The sequence below is a fragment of the Leptodactylus fuscus genome, chromosome 1 (assembly GCF_031893055.1).
Source record: "Leptodactylus fuscus isolate aLepFus1 chromosome 1, aLepFus1.hap2, whole genome shotgun sequence".
In the NCBI taxonomy this organism is placed as follows: domain Eukaryota; kingdom Metazoa; phylum Chordata; class Amphibia; order Anura; family Leptodactylidae; genus Leptodactylus; species Leptodactylus fuscus.
Genome location: NC_134265.1, coordinates 336,034,931 through 336,052,336, shown reverse-complemented (window position 1 = coordinate 336,052,336; position 17,406 = coordinate 336,034,931). Strand labels below are relative to the sequence as shown.

Sequence of the window (17,406 nt, the reverse complement as noted above, 5' to 3'; positions counted from 1 at the left end):
AAACATTCAGGGCTGATGACTCGTGGAGGTTTAGCTATGACACAGTGTGATTGGCTGCCGAGTGCTACACGTGTGACTGTAGGAGGATGTTATACACGGGTTACACAGAATCAGCTGCAGGCATCTTACACCCAAGTGTTCTGCAAAGATGAAGCAGCTTGGACTGCGGAGGTCCTGCATCACACATTGCTTGTGTCTCATCATTTTCTATGTCACAGGTAAGCAGGTGACGGGGGAGATCAGAGGATAAGAAATCTAGGACATACAGTAAGTGACAGCTGAGTATCGTATGATGTATTCTACCGACTCGCGTAAGGCTGTGTTAAAACCATTTCTACATGTGACTAGTGTAATATGCCGTGTCATATGTCTAATATACAAGTGACCCTGTACTAACAGGCACACGGTGGGGCTGGGCAAAAATTGGACTTCTAAAAGAGTGGATAGAGCAAATTTTTCTCTACGATCTATGTCCAGATTCGTGCCAATTCCCCCATATAGTGATTGCACAAACGCCTTACTTGATACAGTCTCTATATGATGAGCGCAGTCCTTCAGTTTCTTAATGGGATCATGGTAATTGTCACCTGTGTAGGCCCAGGCTAGCAAAACCCATTGGGGATCCCTGTTTAGGTGGCACTGGCTAAATCTATACAATAATGACGGCCTAAAGATGGTCACAAAGCTAAAGCTATACAATGGTGACGGCCTAAAAATGAGCAGGTCTCAATGACCATTACATTATAGACTATCTTTTACTTCTTTGAGAGAAACACCCTCAAAACAAGACCTAATTTTCAGCGCCAATTTTTTAATTTTCCCACATTCTGCGTAATATTTCAAAGAACATTTTCGCTAAGAAAATTTTTCTAAAACTTTTTTAATGTAATTTTGGGTGGTCAACACTATTAGATAAAAATATGTTCGTTTTACATACTTATATAAATTTCTACATATGTTTATCGTAACCAAAAATTTACTGTCAGTTTCTGATGTAACTTTAGGCCTTTGTTTTGTGATCGAATGGGGAGATGATTGATTTTGATTGGTTCATGTCACCGCCGGACTTATTATAGTATATGATATCTGTTGCCTTCACTTGCCACTAGAAGAACCTGTATTCATATCATAGATAGGTTTCAGATGTTTTTGAAATCTCAGATTCATCATCGTAGCCATAAAATTGCTTAGAAACCCTTAGAGTTCTATCAGACTAGACTGTACATAAATCATCAAGACCCTTTACCTTGTGTATCTCAAAGTTGAGGGGCATTTTATAGTTTCCTAAAAAATTTTAGAGAACATTTTGAATAATTACAAAAACATTCACTGAAAGAGACTATGTACAGAATTTAGAATGCGTTTTAAAATATTTAATTTCTGAAAAATACAGATTATATCACAACTGGGTCTAATATTGAGAAGGAAATCCAAAATCTTAAAAAAAAAATTAAAAAATTCATTTTTGTTTTCGACGTTTGTCGGTAAAATGAAACAGAAATTGACTTGTATAATTCTTATTGATCTTGTATTGATCCGGAAGGATAGAAATGACTTCTGTTTTAGAATTTTGTAGCAATCGTAATAATTTATAAAAATTGTAAATAAATTCTAAGCCAAAAAATTACAATCAAAAACATTTTACCCAGTATTATATTGTTGCAGTCTCTAACCTCCTACACTAGGCCTTCATAACAAAAATTGGGTCACTCATTGTGATACTGAAAACAAAACCCCTTCATAACAATTGGTGTCATCTTATAGCCTTAAGAATACACCAACATCTTAAAATGTCTAAGTAATAAAAAATGGTTTTTAATTAAAATGTCTCAGATATTTTATTATTTTATGTTTTATATATTTTATAATTTAATTATTTCTCCGCATAATTGATATATCGTCTAGAAAACGCTGGCACTGTCCACTAGCAATAGATTAAATACTAATAAACCAGATTCAAAATATTAAAAACTATTTATAAAATTTGCAATAAAAATAAGGATCCTTTGCCTTTGAGGATCTACATAGATTCTTTAGTATTTGGGAAAGTATGAAATGAAAAATATAGTATAATATAGTAATTTCAGTAAATTTTTTGTGTTGAGGCAAAATAACAGGTACCCCCCATGACTAGATATTACATGGCCACACAATTATGGTTAACCTTGAATTCGACATTATCATTTTTGAATGTATTTATTTGTGTTTTTGTTTTTTTTAATATTGTTTGTATCTATCACTCAGATTTGTTCTATAAATCAATAGCCCAGAATTATTTTGACAATTTTTGCTTTTTGACCCAAGTAAGATGAGTGACCCATAGAAAGCAATGTATCGATCACCTTATCTATAACTTACGGACAAAAATTTCTTGCCTCTACTATTATATTCATCTAACAATTTTCCTTCTTGGGCAACGTTGGTGTCTTATAGATCGGAAAAAAATTCTGACCATATTACAATATTGGCCCTAATATTCTAAAATTTGATTATTGATTGTTTGACCCACTTAAGGCACATAGCCATATAACACATCCTTGTTGTAATGAGCCGTAAAAGTGACCCCTAGGGAGATGAGGCCGCACTCTACCTTTGTAAGGCCCTGACTTTATACGAATAGGTGGCGTATTCCATTGCTTGCCTTATTATTGGGTATTCTAGAAGCTTTGTATATAGGGAAGAATATGGAGGCGTATGGATATGGAGGAACATGGAGTCTTCCAGCACATTTACTGCCGTTTTTGGGATCAGTAATGGGTCCGTATATTTATCAACAAAGTAGGAGCAGTTCTGGGAGAGGAGCTCAATAGATGACGGAAAGGATTTCTAGACTGGATGTAACTTTAACTAAGCGTTATATGGATTATATTGATCATGTCAATTTTACCACATTTTTTGGTTTTATGATGCAAAAAGACATTCATGTTTACAAAAACATGGCAAATGCCAAGGCCTGAATTCCACAAAATCACACATGAAAGGAGCCCATACAGCAGCGGCACATACAGTCCCTATGGTCCCATATTAGGTACTACTTGTATGTATGGAACCACAAGGCACCATATTACTCCAAAATTAATATTAGTAGCAGACATTTTCACCATCCACCATAATTCTTATTAATGTGCATGAGGGCAATTGTGGCTCAGTGTGAAAATGGTGGCACATAAAGGTATAGTAAGAGCCCATAGCAGACTAGGAGTGCAAAATTATATATCTATAACAGATCTGTAAGTGAGAAAGCAGACGCAACAGACGCTCCTTGACAGACTGTTGACAGATCACAATCAATGTGGGTCAGATTAAAAAAGAAAAACTAAGAAGAAAACTGTAGGCGAAACAACAATGCGAAGGAACAGCTGCGATGTAAAGTAGGATAGCACAACGACAAGACGTGGCGTTAAAATAGATATTTTATTTCATATGTAAATTTAATTGAAATGCCATTTTTATGGTCTCGTAAATTTGGGAAATTCTGTCCCAGATTTCATGAACTAAATAACTATTGGACATACACTTAAAATAACGTTGGGCGAACCCACTGATTTCGGCATGGCAAGCACCTCCTGATTCTACCCTTACAGTAAATACTGGTGGATAAAGACGGGACTCTGAAATTTAAAGTTGCCCAATCCTTTCGTTCACAAGTTAAATAAGCCGCCATTAGAAGTGTCTACTAGGGGCTTTCTCCCCTCTCATCATTCAGAACACATGCATGCTCAGCATAAACAAGCATATACAGTATATGTGTATGGGGTCAGAAGGAATAGCTGATGGCTGAACAGCCTGCAATGTCTTAAATGTATAGCCAACTTAAACATTACAAAGGGTGATAGCGACACCACTAAATTGGCTCACTACTCACAGAATTGGGTACCCAAGATGTAGATTATGTAACCAAAATATAACTTTTATTCTTCCGTATACAAAATCACAACCGAATACAACAAACAAATAAAGCGATCATACGGAATGGTCCCCTGATATAGATGAATAAATTCAAGTGGAAAATCCAACAAACACAAGGTACCCCAGTTACCAACCCCTACTCCAACTACAAGCCACACAAACGGAGACCCCTACACATATATACTGTGGCAAGGATGGCCACTATAGAGAATCTCCGCTAACTTGATTACTAAGTGGGGAAATAGGGATATTTCTCTAAGGGCTTATAGTCGACGTAGGTTTGGGGAACAGGGATATCTCAGGTTGCAAACTTTCCATCCCTAGAAATTTTTTTGCCCACTTACAACCCGCCATACAACTTTCCTATTGTCTATGTCCAATGGTAATTCTTATTTTTTATTTATTTTTGATATTTTGTGATATCCATATCTATTTGCTACGATAATTTTTTAGTATAGAAGGTCAGAGAGAAAACAACCATCAGATACCTGGGTATAATAAAGGGGTCATCTTAGGCGGCCTCTAAAAGTCTTAGAATATACTCTAGGAAAGGATAAAAAAATAGAATCAGATTCAGGAGTAGAGGGAAGAACTAAAGCTGACTCTACACATTACTTTTCAGGTAGGTATGAACAGTCTTTGGCAGAACAGCCATGTTGGATTTTGTCAGCCGGTGTTTGCCATGATTGACCACTTCTGGATGATCGTCTTGTGCAGACTCTCCGCACTTCTTTGTTACATCCAACAACTATACTACCCCCTGATCATGCAGTTTAGCTGTTTAGTTATTGTTAATGTTGACAAATGATCCCATCAAGTGGACGACCGTATGATGACTGTCTAAATCTAAAGTGTATGGACGATCTAAGGCTCCGCTTATCTCATGTTAATGGGCTACATTTAGTGCACGTCTTGGAGAAATCTGTTGCATATAACATACAGTGGCGTACATCATCCATAAGCCAACATGGCGGAGTCTGACTAAATAGAGAAGCTCTGCAAGTGTCTAGCTGCATGGTGGACGCCAAAAGGTCACTCCATGGGGACTATAGTGGCTCTGTGGAACCATTCTAAAATGAATACTGTCTACACCCAAAATGTTACACTTAGGCTAAGTTCAAATCTGCGTTGGGGTCTCTGCCAAAAATTGGTAGAGAGAAAAGTCCTGCATGGTGGAAAACCCAACAAACACCTGGTGTGGACCACATTATAGTCTATAGACTCTGCGGGTAATTGCTGTTTTAGAGGACGGGCACTCCATTGTTTGGGTCCCCTGGTGGACTCGAGTGGCGGAGAGCCCAGCGAAAGTGTGAACCTAACTTTAGCGATTTGATCTAGAATGAATGCCTGTATACTTTGACATTTTTGAGGGTATATAGTACAAAACTGTTCTGCTTTTTGTCAAGAATCTGTGATAGTTTGTCCCTGATCATGATCTCTCCGTATATATATATCTTCTCTAGGTGACTGCTACCATGTCTAACCTAAAGAAAGGCTTCACTGAGACATCTCAAAAGATGTAATCAGCGGAGCGGAGTTTTTGGAACCAGTATCTCCTATTCACTGTGATATGACTGCATGTGCGTGCATCAAGATAAGATAAGATAATCCGTTAATAGTCCCACCATGGGGAAATTTCAGTGTGTTACAGCAGCATGATAATACAGATCAAGGATAATAACAAGTAATATGTTACAGAAGGAGACACACATAAGCTCAGAATAGCAGATAGGAGATAAAATACTAGGAGTCATAGCAGCTAATGAAAAAAGAAATAGAAGACTTCAGGATCATTTAGTTCTCTGTGCGGAGTGATCTTCACTTGGTCTGATGTAGATTATACAGCCTGGTCACGGTTGGAAGGAAGGACCTGCGATAGCTCCTTCTCACACTTGGGGTGAAGCAGACGGTCACTTACAGTGCCGCCCAGTGTTATCTCAGTCTCATACATGGGATGAGAGTTGTTCTCCTGCATGGAGGTCACCACAGACAGTATCCTTCTGGCACCATTCACCTGTACTGGGCCCAGGGGCTCCCCAGGACAGAGCTGGCCCTCCTGATCAGCCTGTCCAGTCTATTTCTGTCCCTGGTTGGTATACTGCTCCCCCAGCAGGCCACTCAGAAGAAGATGTCCCACCAATGTCCCATCAGTGATATGTCTGATCAGTAATATGTCTCCATGAACCTTCTCTTTAATATTTGCCATAGAAATACAATAAATAGCAACCAAACATTTAGTCCCATTTCTCATGATTTTCTTGGTCAAACCTGCATGTTATTACAATACAGTTTAGAAGATACATGGTGGACACGTCTAGTAGAAAATTACTGAAGTACTGGAGAATAACTCGAACCCAACCAATTCTTGTTTCCCAGAAAGATTTGTCAGCTGATCCTATCAATATTAGTGAGATCTGCAGCAAGTTCGTACTGCTATGAGTAGGGCATTGTGGTGCTTGACCACTCTTGTTCACACACTTATTCCAAATTTTGCAGACAAGTGTTGTCTGAAATAATTACAGACCACATGTGTAGACATTGTTAATGGGCACACACAGACGTCCATCTCTTTGTGGAAAAAGAACAAAGACATGCCCCATTTTGCAGACCAAAGAGCTCCATTAAAGTCTATGAGTCATGAAAATCTTGGACACAAATGCCATCCATGAGAAAGTCTCTCACCTTTGCAGACCAAAACTGAATGCCCTATGTCAGATGTGGTCTAATAAGGATCTATAGAAGGATAATATTACATTTGGATGAAAGGTTTATATCTGTCTTTTTACTCACCCTAAAATCTTATTTGCTTTTGCCGCAGCTGCTTGACATTGAGTATGGCTCCTTAGCTTATTTGTAACCAGAATATCTATAACCACTTTGGTATTAGTTTTATATTTTACCTTAGGCCCTGAGTCTGCAGGGCACAGGGGATATGACAACAGAACGCAGTCGGATGACGTCTGAGAGCCTGACGTCGTACATTGATATTAATGGGGAGTTCTGTTCCTTTTTCACAGAACAGGATACATATTGGAACGGAGCATTGGAACCCCCTCTCAGATGAGGTCATGTCATTGTCCATGCTGCCAGTTTATCGAGGTCCGCCTGTAATATCTTGCACTTTCACTCTTGTGAACATTCACCCTGTTACCCTGAGATTAGCCAGAATCCGATCCACTTTGCAGGTACTGTAAAATGCTGCGATTTTTATCGTGGTGTTTCTGCTGCGGACAAATTGTAGATTTCATGTCCAAGAGTAGAAAAATAGAGCGGGCACTACCACATTGCACATTGTGTTTACAGTGATAGGAGTACTTAGCTGGATCGCTAATATTCAGGAGAGGACCCAATGGCACGCTGGAGCGTACAAACGAAGAGAGTGGAGTAGTAGCGCACAATCCGGATGCAAAAACTCCTTTGATTGAACACGGTGCAGACCGGTATCAGCGGTGCACATATAGACAGCAATGGGCCATTTCGTGCTTACCATGCTTCTACAGGCTTGACCATTGTAGATGAAATTGCAGATTTCACAACGTGGGGTCCTTTAATTCTAAGAAGAAAAGGCTCAGGCACACAGCCCTGTTCTAAATGAGTAAAATATTGCTCCATAGTTGGGACATGTGTTGCTCACAGTGTGCATGGCATATATATGCCCATGGACCCAAGACATACGGCTCCTTCATAACAAGATCAGGGTTCATGCACACAACCAGTTTATGGCTTTGTTTTGTACTGTAAAAGGGCTACCATAGAGGAACATGGGACACAATTTTGCAAAAAGTGACATTCTGCTGTGTCCTAATGATACTTCAGACACCCTGGACAATAAGAGCCTTAGGCTATATTCACACATCTATGCTGATTCTCCACCATCTTTTTCACATCATTCCCTGTGACACCCCCTTTTTTCACAGACCCATTCTCTTTCAATGGAAGAGTCAGATCCGGGATTACGGCATCGTGTCTCTGATCTGTCAAAAAGTGGGGCATGCTCTATTTTTTCACGGATTATGCACGCCATTGTAGTCGTACTAATAGAGCCTCACTAGGACGTTTCGTCTTCTAGCCAACACTATGCGCTATAGAAATGATGTTGTCCCTAGATGTGCAATGTTACAAAAATACACACCAGGTATCGGTGGAAACTATGTGTAGTAGATTTCACCACATTTTTATTATCATTTATTACAATTTTATGGGATTTATCTCAACATCCTTCATACAACAAAGCTGAACTCATAGATCATAACATAAGACAACACATCGCTGAGTCTTCTTAGGGAACCCTTAGTGTTATTCACCATGAATCATATTAAGTGACGTGTGTGAAGCAGAACTTGGGGCTTCCATCCATGTGGGAGTCGGAGGGAAGACAGATCTCCCCACTGCGATGACTAACGCCAAGCACTGAGCTCTCACTTTCTTTTTTCTTTTTTTTTTTTCAATTCTAATTTTATTAAGTTTTTCATTTTACAACATATACATATAAACATTGTTCACATGTCATGTACATTCAAAAACAAAGATAGGTTACAAAGTGGGTTAACTGACACATCAAGTGTCCATTAAATGTTACAAAGAGTTAGATCTTGTTTAATAGGAATCATTTATTCATAACTATTTTGTAGATGAAGAAGGATTGTGATGTTTCTCTTGCTTCTCTGAGCTAAAAGATGTTGATCTAAAATATAAGAAGGAGGGGGGGGGGGATGAGGTAGGGGAGTGGTGAAGGTGGGAGGGTGGAAAAGGTATCTTTGATTGCTTATAACGGATTTATCTAAGGTTGGCCGGTCTTATTTTGAGGAGTGGAATTGCCACCATGGGGACCAGATGTTAAGATATTTGTCTGTGATGGTGATCAAGATTTCTGTCAGTTTCATTACACTAACCTTTAACCTCCACCTAGGTTATGTGAATTGTGGCCAGTAACTTTACTTCGAGGCTTTCCTTTATTTTATGTTCTTATCACATTTCAGAATAGAATCTATAACACATTCAGATCAGGAGAAATATCAACGTCATGGAAATAAATTATTCTGACCATAAGACTGTAAACCTTACACAAAGAAATTAACACTTTGGGTACCGTATATACTCGAGTATAAGCCGAATTTTTCAGCACAGTTTTTGTGCTGAAAAAGTTCCCCTTGGCTTATACTCGAGTCAGCAAAAAAAAAAAAAAAATTATTTTCCAAAAAAAAAAAAGTTGTAAATCCCTCCTTTCCCTAGAATACATATAAAAGTAGAAAATTACTATGAAACACAAACACATTAGGTATCCCTGTGTCTGACAGTGCCCGGTCTACTGAATATAGGGGATCTGCAGTGCTCCTGTTCTGTCGGGAAGGGGTTAATAGGAGCACTGCAGATCCCCTATATTCAGCCAGACTGAGTTCCAAGTGGGGGGAAAAAAAAAAACCCCAGTCCTCAAGCTCAGGGAAGGGGCAGACAGACAACCAAAACACCCCCTCCCCTTCCCCAGCACTTACTGCACCCCAAAAACTCGACCATTTTAATATTTGAAATTTTCTAGTAGCTGCTGCATTTCCCCCCTCGGCTTATACTCGAGTCAATAAGTCTTCCCAGTTTTTTGTGGTAAAATTAGGGGCCTCGGCTTATATTCGGGTCGGCTTATACTCGAGTATATACGGGTAAGTAGTGTTCTTAATGCCACCATTTTGGGTATATACTGTATATTGTGTTGAAAACTTTGGGGGAAGAAATTTTAAAAAATATATATATAATTAGGGGAATTTTGTTTTGGGGTTTTTGTTCTTTGACATGACAACTTTATTCTGTATGATTTCTTTTAAAAAATAATCCTTTATTTTGTGTTTTTCTGAGAGCCATAACTTTTATATTTTTCCATCATCGGAGTTGTCTGTGGGTTTGTATTTTATACAATTAGTTCATGTTTTCAAGGGTATTGTTTTCTTGTTGGGAAAAAACATTAATATGGGGTTTTGGTTTTTGTTCTTACAGTGTTCAGTGTGTGATAAAAAAACAACATGAAAACGTTATGCCGGGGGCCAGTAGAATTTTTTTGTAAAGAATCTTGTTTTTTTTTATATTATTCTGAAAACCGTATTTTTTTTTTCTATCGTAGCTGTATACTGGCTTGTATTTTGCACAATGAGTTGATATTTTCATTGGCACCATTTTGGGGACCATACAACTTTTTATTACGTTTTTGGGAAACAAGAGAAACATAAGAAAGCAATTCTGATGTTGCTTTAACCATGAGTTATAAATGACATGCTAACGTTATTCTGTGGATCAGTACTACATAAGAAAGCAATTATGACGGGGTTTTTTTTAGAATTTCTACAGCTTTAACCATGACTTCTAATTTTTTGCAATTTTCTACTTTGCACTACAAAACATTTAAAAATAAAGTTCACATTGCTTTATTTGAAAACCAATATCATAGTGTGAGGGTTTGTTTTTTATGGAGCTATCTGTAGTTTTACTAGTATCATTTTGGGGTACCTATTTTGTGTTTTGTGGGGTTATTTTTTAATTCCTTTCATTTTTTTAAATACGTTATTAGAATTTTTTTTACTTTTATGTCACTTCACCATGCAATTAAGTTATATAGTACCCTGTAATACGTCTGCCGTGTATTATGCCTATCATGGTAACACTGACAGGCATCTTAGTATGCACTGACTGTAGCATCTCTAAAGGGTTAACTGTTTGGGATCAGAATTAGCTGCAATACCATCCATTACAACAGGGTGACGGCTATATACAATAGACACTATCTGCTAGTAGCTCCCGAGTCCTTGTCATAAGCGCATTTTACACGTAAGTTGGGTTTTAGATCTGCAGACCTTAAACAAGGATAGTTGTCACTGCTCCTATGCCTCAGCTACACTTATAAGGTCTGTCTATTCCTACCTGGGTTTTGAGGATGGTTAGATGCCCCAAGAACTATTGGCATCGATTACCGTATATACTCGAGTATAAGCCGACCCGAATATAAGCCGAGGCCCCTAATTTTACCACAAAAAACTGGGAAAACTTATTGACTCGAGTATAAGCCGAGGGGGGGAAATGCAGCAGCTACTGGAAAATTTAAAAAATTAAAATGGTCTGAGTTTTTGGGTGCAGTAGTTGCTGGGGAAGGGGAGGGGGTGTTTTGGTTGTCTGTCTGCCCCTTCCCTGAGCTTGAGGACTGGGTTTTTCTTCCCCCACTTGGAATTCAGTCTGGCTGAATATAGGGTACCTGCAGTGCTCCTATTAACCCCTTCCTGGTGGAACAGGAGCACTGCAGATCCCCTATATTCAGTAGACCGGGCACTGTCAGACACAGGGATACCTAATGTGGATGTGCTTCACAGTCATTTTCTACTTTTATATGTATTCTAGGGAATGGAGGGATTTACAACTTTTACCTTATTTTTTTATTATATATTTTTTAAAGCTTTTTTTTTTTTTTCTTCACTATTTTATGGGAGATTCTATACATTACTATTGCGGCTGGTCGTAGACCCTCCCCCCTTTATACTTGACTCGAGTATATGCCGAGAGGGAGCTTTTTCAGCACAAAAACTGTGCTCGAAAATTCGGCTTATACTCGAGTATATACGGTAACTATCTATTAGTTTGTGTACCAAAATAGTTATCAACACGTGGACCATTACCCTTGACTTCTCTTTCATGTTCTTCATCTTTTCTCTCTTCATGCAGGGGTTAATTCACTCACCACAATGTTAAGCCAAATTCCAGAATCTTCCACTCAATTAGTCAATCAAACCTTCGAAATTTCTTGTACAGTCAAAGGGGAATCAATGGACAACTTGGGTCTTTACTGGTATAGAAAGACAGAGAAGAGTGAAGATCTAGAGTTTATTGTTAGTGCACCAACTCAATTAGAGAAATATTCTTATGGCACCAACATTATCCAGAAGAAGTTCACAATGAGAAGAGCCTATTTCCAAAGTTACTTTACCCTGAAGATCACCGACCTGGAGTATTCCGACAGTGGGGTCTACTACTGTATGGCAGTAAAAACAGTCAATACGTACACATTTGGAAATGGGACAAGGCTAACCGTGGGTGAGTGAGTCTTCTATAGTATAAGAGGCCTATACAGATCTCACTTGTGTTGGAGGACCAGACCATCATATGAGATGTGTATAGGTGAACTCCCATCTCTCAAATCAGATTTTCACTGTGGGCAAACCCTTAAAACGGTGATGGCAAACCTTTTAGAGGCTGAGCGCCCAAACTGCAACCCAAAACCCACTAAATTATTGCAAAGTGCCAACACAGCAATTTAACCTGAATACTGTGCGGATCTACATCTGCAGACAATTACAGACCAGCAAAATACAGTTGTGTAAATGGGGCTTTACAAAGCTTTCAATGATACAAACAACGTTGTAGTGAAAGGTAATAGTTTGCATGATGTTGAAGAATTACTATTCACTATTTACATCGCACAGGATCTGTTTTATAGTGACCATGCAATGTCATTACAGCCTGTACTAATATCATTGTCTGCTATAAAACAGGTACTGTATGATATAAATAGTGAAGGGCCCCCACACAGTACAATGCGCTCCACAGTGGTCCCTACAAAGTACAATCTGTTCCATAGATGGGTGCCACATAGAGGGATCTGAATGCCACCTCTGGCACGTGTGCCAAAGGTTCGTCACCATGGTCTGAGAACATTGACTTCAGAATACGCAAAGTGCCCAATTGTTATCTATCTATCTTCTGTCTGCCTGTCTACATATCTATCTATCTCCTATCTATCTATCTATCTATCTATCTATCTATCTATCTCCTATCTATCTATCTATCTATCTATCTCCTATCTATCTATCTATCTATCTATCTATCTATCTATCTATCTATCTCCTATCTATCTATCTATCTATCTATCTATCTCCTATCTATCTATCTATCTATCTATCTATCTCTCATATCTATCTTCTATCTATCTATCTATCTATCTATCTATCTATCTATCTATCATCTATCTATCTATCTATCTATCTATCTATCTATCTCCTATCTATCTATCTATCTCCTATCTATCTCCTATCTATCTATCTATCTATCTATCTATCTATCTATCTATCTCTCATATCTATCTATCTTCTATCTATCTATCTATCTATCTATCTATCTATCTATCTATCTATCTCCTATCTATCTCCTATCTATCTATCTATCTATCTATCTATCTATCTATCTATCTATCTCCTATCTATCTATCTATCTATCTATCTATCTATCTATCTATCTATCTATCTCCTATCTATCTATCTCCTATCTATCTATCTCCTATCTATCTCCTATCTATCTATCTATCTATCTATCTATCTATCTCTAATATCTATCTATCTATCTATCTATCTATCTCTCATATCTATCTATCTATCTATTTATCTATCTATCTATCTCCTATCTATCTATCTATCTATCTATCTATCTATCTATATATCTCCTATCTATCTATCTATCTATCTATCTATCTATCTATCTATCTATCTAATCCTATCTATCTATCTCCTATCTATCTATCTATCTATCTATCTATCTATCTATCTATCTATCTATCTATCTATCTATCTATCTCCTATCTATCTATCTATCTATCTCCTATCTATCTTTCTATCTATCTACTATCTATCTATCTATCTATCTATCTATCTATCTCCTATCTATCTATCTATCTATCTATCTATCTATCTATCTCCTATCTATCTATCTATCTCCTATCTATCTATCTATCTATCTATCTATCTATCTATCTATCTCCTATCTATCTATCTATCTATCTATCTATCTATCTATCTATCTTCTGTCTGCCTATCTATCTATCTATCTATCTATCTATCTATCTATCTATCTATCTATCCTTAGTGATTCTCCATGTCATAAGATAAATTCCAGCTCTGCTCATATGGTCACCATACATAAGCTGCTTTTTGTTATCTTGTGCAGTTGATACGCTACCAACAACTGTAAAGCCAACTACAATGAAGCCACCATGTAAATGCAAGAAACCAAAACCATCTAAGCCATCTTCAGCAGGTATATTATATAAAATATATTCTTGCTTTTATGTTGTCTCTGAACCAGAGGGCAACTACCACAGGGCAGGACTGAACATTTGAAATGTTACATAGGGCAGTGTATTATTAAAGTAATGCTCTGTAGGTGCAATCCAATGGATTGAGGTGGGCAGCAGGTGGTCCAGTGAAGCCAATTCTCAGATTTGGTGAAGATTCTCACCAGTAAGTGTTTTATGGACTGTCCTAATGACAAAATTACTTAGCCATCACAAGTATTCCAGTGCCATCTTCCTGTTCCATTGGTATTCTTGTTCTCAGCCACTCTTTTGTCCTATGGGAGGCCACAACACACACATTGAGCCACAGGCTGTTGTCTATGAGAATATTTTCTCAATAGTAGATTTTTGGAAAAGTAAAGAATTATTTTTTTTTATTTATTTATTTTTTATTTATTTTTTTTTTTGGGGGGGGGGGGTAAAAAATGAACACACAAAATTGTAATGAATGCATTTTCAATAATACATATTTTAATTCTGTCTGCAAAAAAAAAACAAAAAAAAAACACCATAACAGTGTAACATAGACCTGGTATCCTTATAATGGGAAAGACGTCTATAATACAGAGAACACATTATTTATGATCAATAAATGAAAATGATAGTAGTTTTTTTTTCCTGCGTTTAAACCATAATAAAGGTTAATACAAATGAAAGCTTACTTATGTATATAACAGAATGGTGCTAAAAAAAATCTACAGCTCATCTCACAAAAAACAAGACCTCATACAGTAGTGAAACATTAAAAATGTATGTTCATGGATATTGGAAGGTAAAAATTAAAAAAATCATCTAGCCCTCTGAACAAGTACAGAATTAGCATTATACCAACATATTTAGTAGTGCTCTACAGGCGTCATCACAATATGGTGGCCCTTGTATATAATATTGCGAAAAGGCTCCCGTAACCCTTGAGCGTAGGCCTCTCAATGACAACCAACAAGCTCCTCTCTCTCACTAGCTCAGTGTCCAGGGAATGAACAAAGGAGTAATCTGGCTCCCATTAACCCTTTCATATGGATAGGCAGCATTGTTGATCTTTTAAGGCTGATCTTTTTTAGGAAACGCCATCTTTTTACCCTCTGACCCATATATTACTCTTTAAGTTCAATGTTAAATACATTTCCAGCTCAGGGCATACCTGGGAAAAAAAAAACATTCAAAGCTACACCATTCATCTCTTTCTATCACCCACAGTATATTCACCTTCCATCATCCTGCTCCCTGGAAGTCTCCACACAATATAATGTTCCTCCGTGGCCACCACATAGTATAATATTCCCACATCGAGGCCTCCTGAGGATGCAGATAGAGTGAATTAAGACATGCGGCTTTCTTCTGAGTAGAATGTCGCAGTGGTTGAGAGTCAATGGTATAAAATATATTGAGTAATCTCCTAAGTTCCCCGTAGTGGTAGCTGCAGACAGTCACACTGTTACTTTTTAAGATGACCTTTCATCACCTCCACCCGTTAAATGTCTTAGCCTCTGTTAATAGTTGCTGCTCCACTGACCCAGCTTAGTTGGAATTTTATCTGCAGCCCTCACCATTCATGAGCAACAAGGGCAGTTAGTTTTGGTGCCTGATGTGCTATTTAAGCTCTGTAATGTCAGAAGGCGGTGTCAAACAGGGGGTCGTTCAGAGCACCAATAAGAGGCACCCATTATCATAATTGAGTCATGCCCCTTGTCAGCTCCTGTCTGACACCACCCTCATAACAATATAGAGCCTAAATAGCATCTTAGGCACCAAAACTAGCAGCACTGATTGCCCAGGAATGGTGGGGGCTAAAGAGAAAATGCCAACTGTGCCAGAGCCAGTGGATCAGCAGCTATTTAGTGGATTTGTTGGAGATGGTGAAAAGACTTCTTTAAACCCTATGTCTGTGTATATGTTCTGAACCAGAAAAGCAAAGCCCTGACCCATGTGATATGAAAATTAATCAGCAGAGAAATTTCAACCTATTTAGATGAAAGAAGGTAAAAGGACAGTCACTTTAATGTTCTATATGGCTTATATACATTATCTCCACTTCACATTAATTACCATAATCCCACCATGTTTCTATTCTATGTTTAGGTGTGAGATGCAACGTGGTGATCTGGGCCCCTCTCTCAGGACTGGCCCTCATTCTCCTCATAGGAATATACCTGCTGGCTTCTCATACGTACCGTAAGTGGGCTCTTTCTGTACATCACTGTACATTTTTCTTTTCCGTCCACATCTAGGGAGGTTAGCCACAGTGCCATGGGCTTTAAACTTCTTGATGACACTGCGCACGGTAGACACAGGAACATTCAGGTCTTTGGAGATGGACTTGTAGCCTTGAGATTGCTCATGCTTCCTCACAATTTTGCTTCTCAAGTCCTCAGACAGTTCTTTGGTCTTTTTTCTTTTCTCCATGCTCAATGTGGTATACACAAAGACACAGGACAGAGGTTGAGTCAACTTTAATCCATTTCAACTAGCTGCAAGTGTGATTTAGTTATTGCCACCTCCTGTTAGGTGCCTCAGGTAAGTAACAGGTGCTGTTAATTTCACAAATTAGAGAAGCATCACATGATTTTTCAAACAGTGTCAATACTTTTGTCCACCCCCTTTTTTATGTTTGCTGTGGAATTATATCCAATTTGGCTTTTTGACAATTCTTTTTGTGGTTTTCCATTGAAGACAAATTAAATGAAGATAATAATACCAAAGAGTTTGTGCTTGCAATCATTTTCTGGAAGAAAATGAGTATTATCTGACAGAATTGCAGGGGTGGCCAACACTGTATAAATAAATATATAAATATATATGTATATACTCATTACAGGCATTTTCACTGCCTTAGACCACCTAGTTTACTAAAATTAACCCTTTCCCTGGAATAGCCCTCCAGTAATGCTGACACTTACCCCTTCATTGCCACAGACCAATAGTGATGCTGATGTTAACACTGGCACTGCCCTAGACCACCAGAGATCCTGACATTAACCTTTTCACTGCTGTAGACCACCAAGTTTACTAACAATAACCATTAACCCTTACACTGCCTTAGACAACCTGGTATACCAACAATAACCCTTTCCCTGGAATAATCCTCCAGTAACACTGACATATACCCCTGATGTTAGTACCTGCACTGCTCTAGACTGCCCGGGGTCCTGACATTAACTCCTTAACTTCTCCATATCCCTTTATTCCCCCAAACTTCCAGAGATCCTGGTATTAACCCTATCCTTACCCTAAACAACCAAAGATACTGACAGTAACCATGGTAAACTTCCATTGTCAGGACATACAGCATCCGTTTTATTTGTAGATGCAAAAAAACAGGAGATGACACGATTGGCACATGGACAGTGCACGGATTGGACACAAACGCACACCGAAATACCCAAAGATGTACAATGTCTGTTTTA

General features: G+C 38.2%; 1 protein-coding gene across 1 annotated transcript in view; it reads left to right on the top strand.

Annotated features, from left to right (window-relative positions):
- The first annotated feature begins 148 nt into the window (after nucleotides 1-148).
- Nucleotides 149-17,406, top strand: part of CD8B (CD8 subunit beta) — a 17,542-nt gene continuing 284 nt past the window's right edge. Inside the window, exons 1-4 of the mRNA XM_075265030.1 lie at nucleotides 149-218; nucleotides 11,605-11,973; nucleotides 13,876-13,965; nucleotides 16,082-16,174. Coding sequence (XP_075121131.1) covers nucleotides 149-218; nucleotides 11,605-11,973; nucleotides 13,876-13,965; nucleotides 16,082-16,174 — 622 coding nt within the window. The remainder of the gene's footprint in view (nucleotides 219-11,604; nucleotides 11,974-13,875; nucleotides 13,966-16,081; nucleotides 16,175-17,406) is intronic.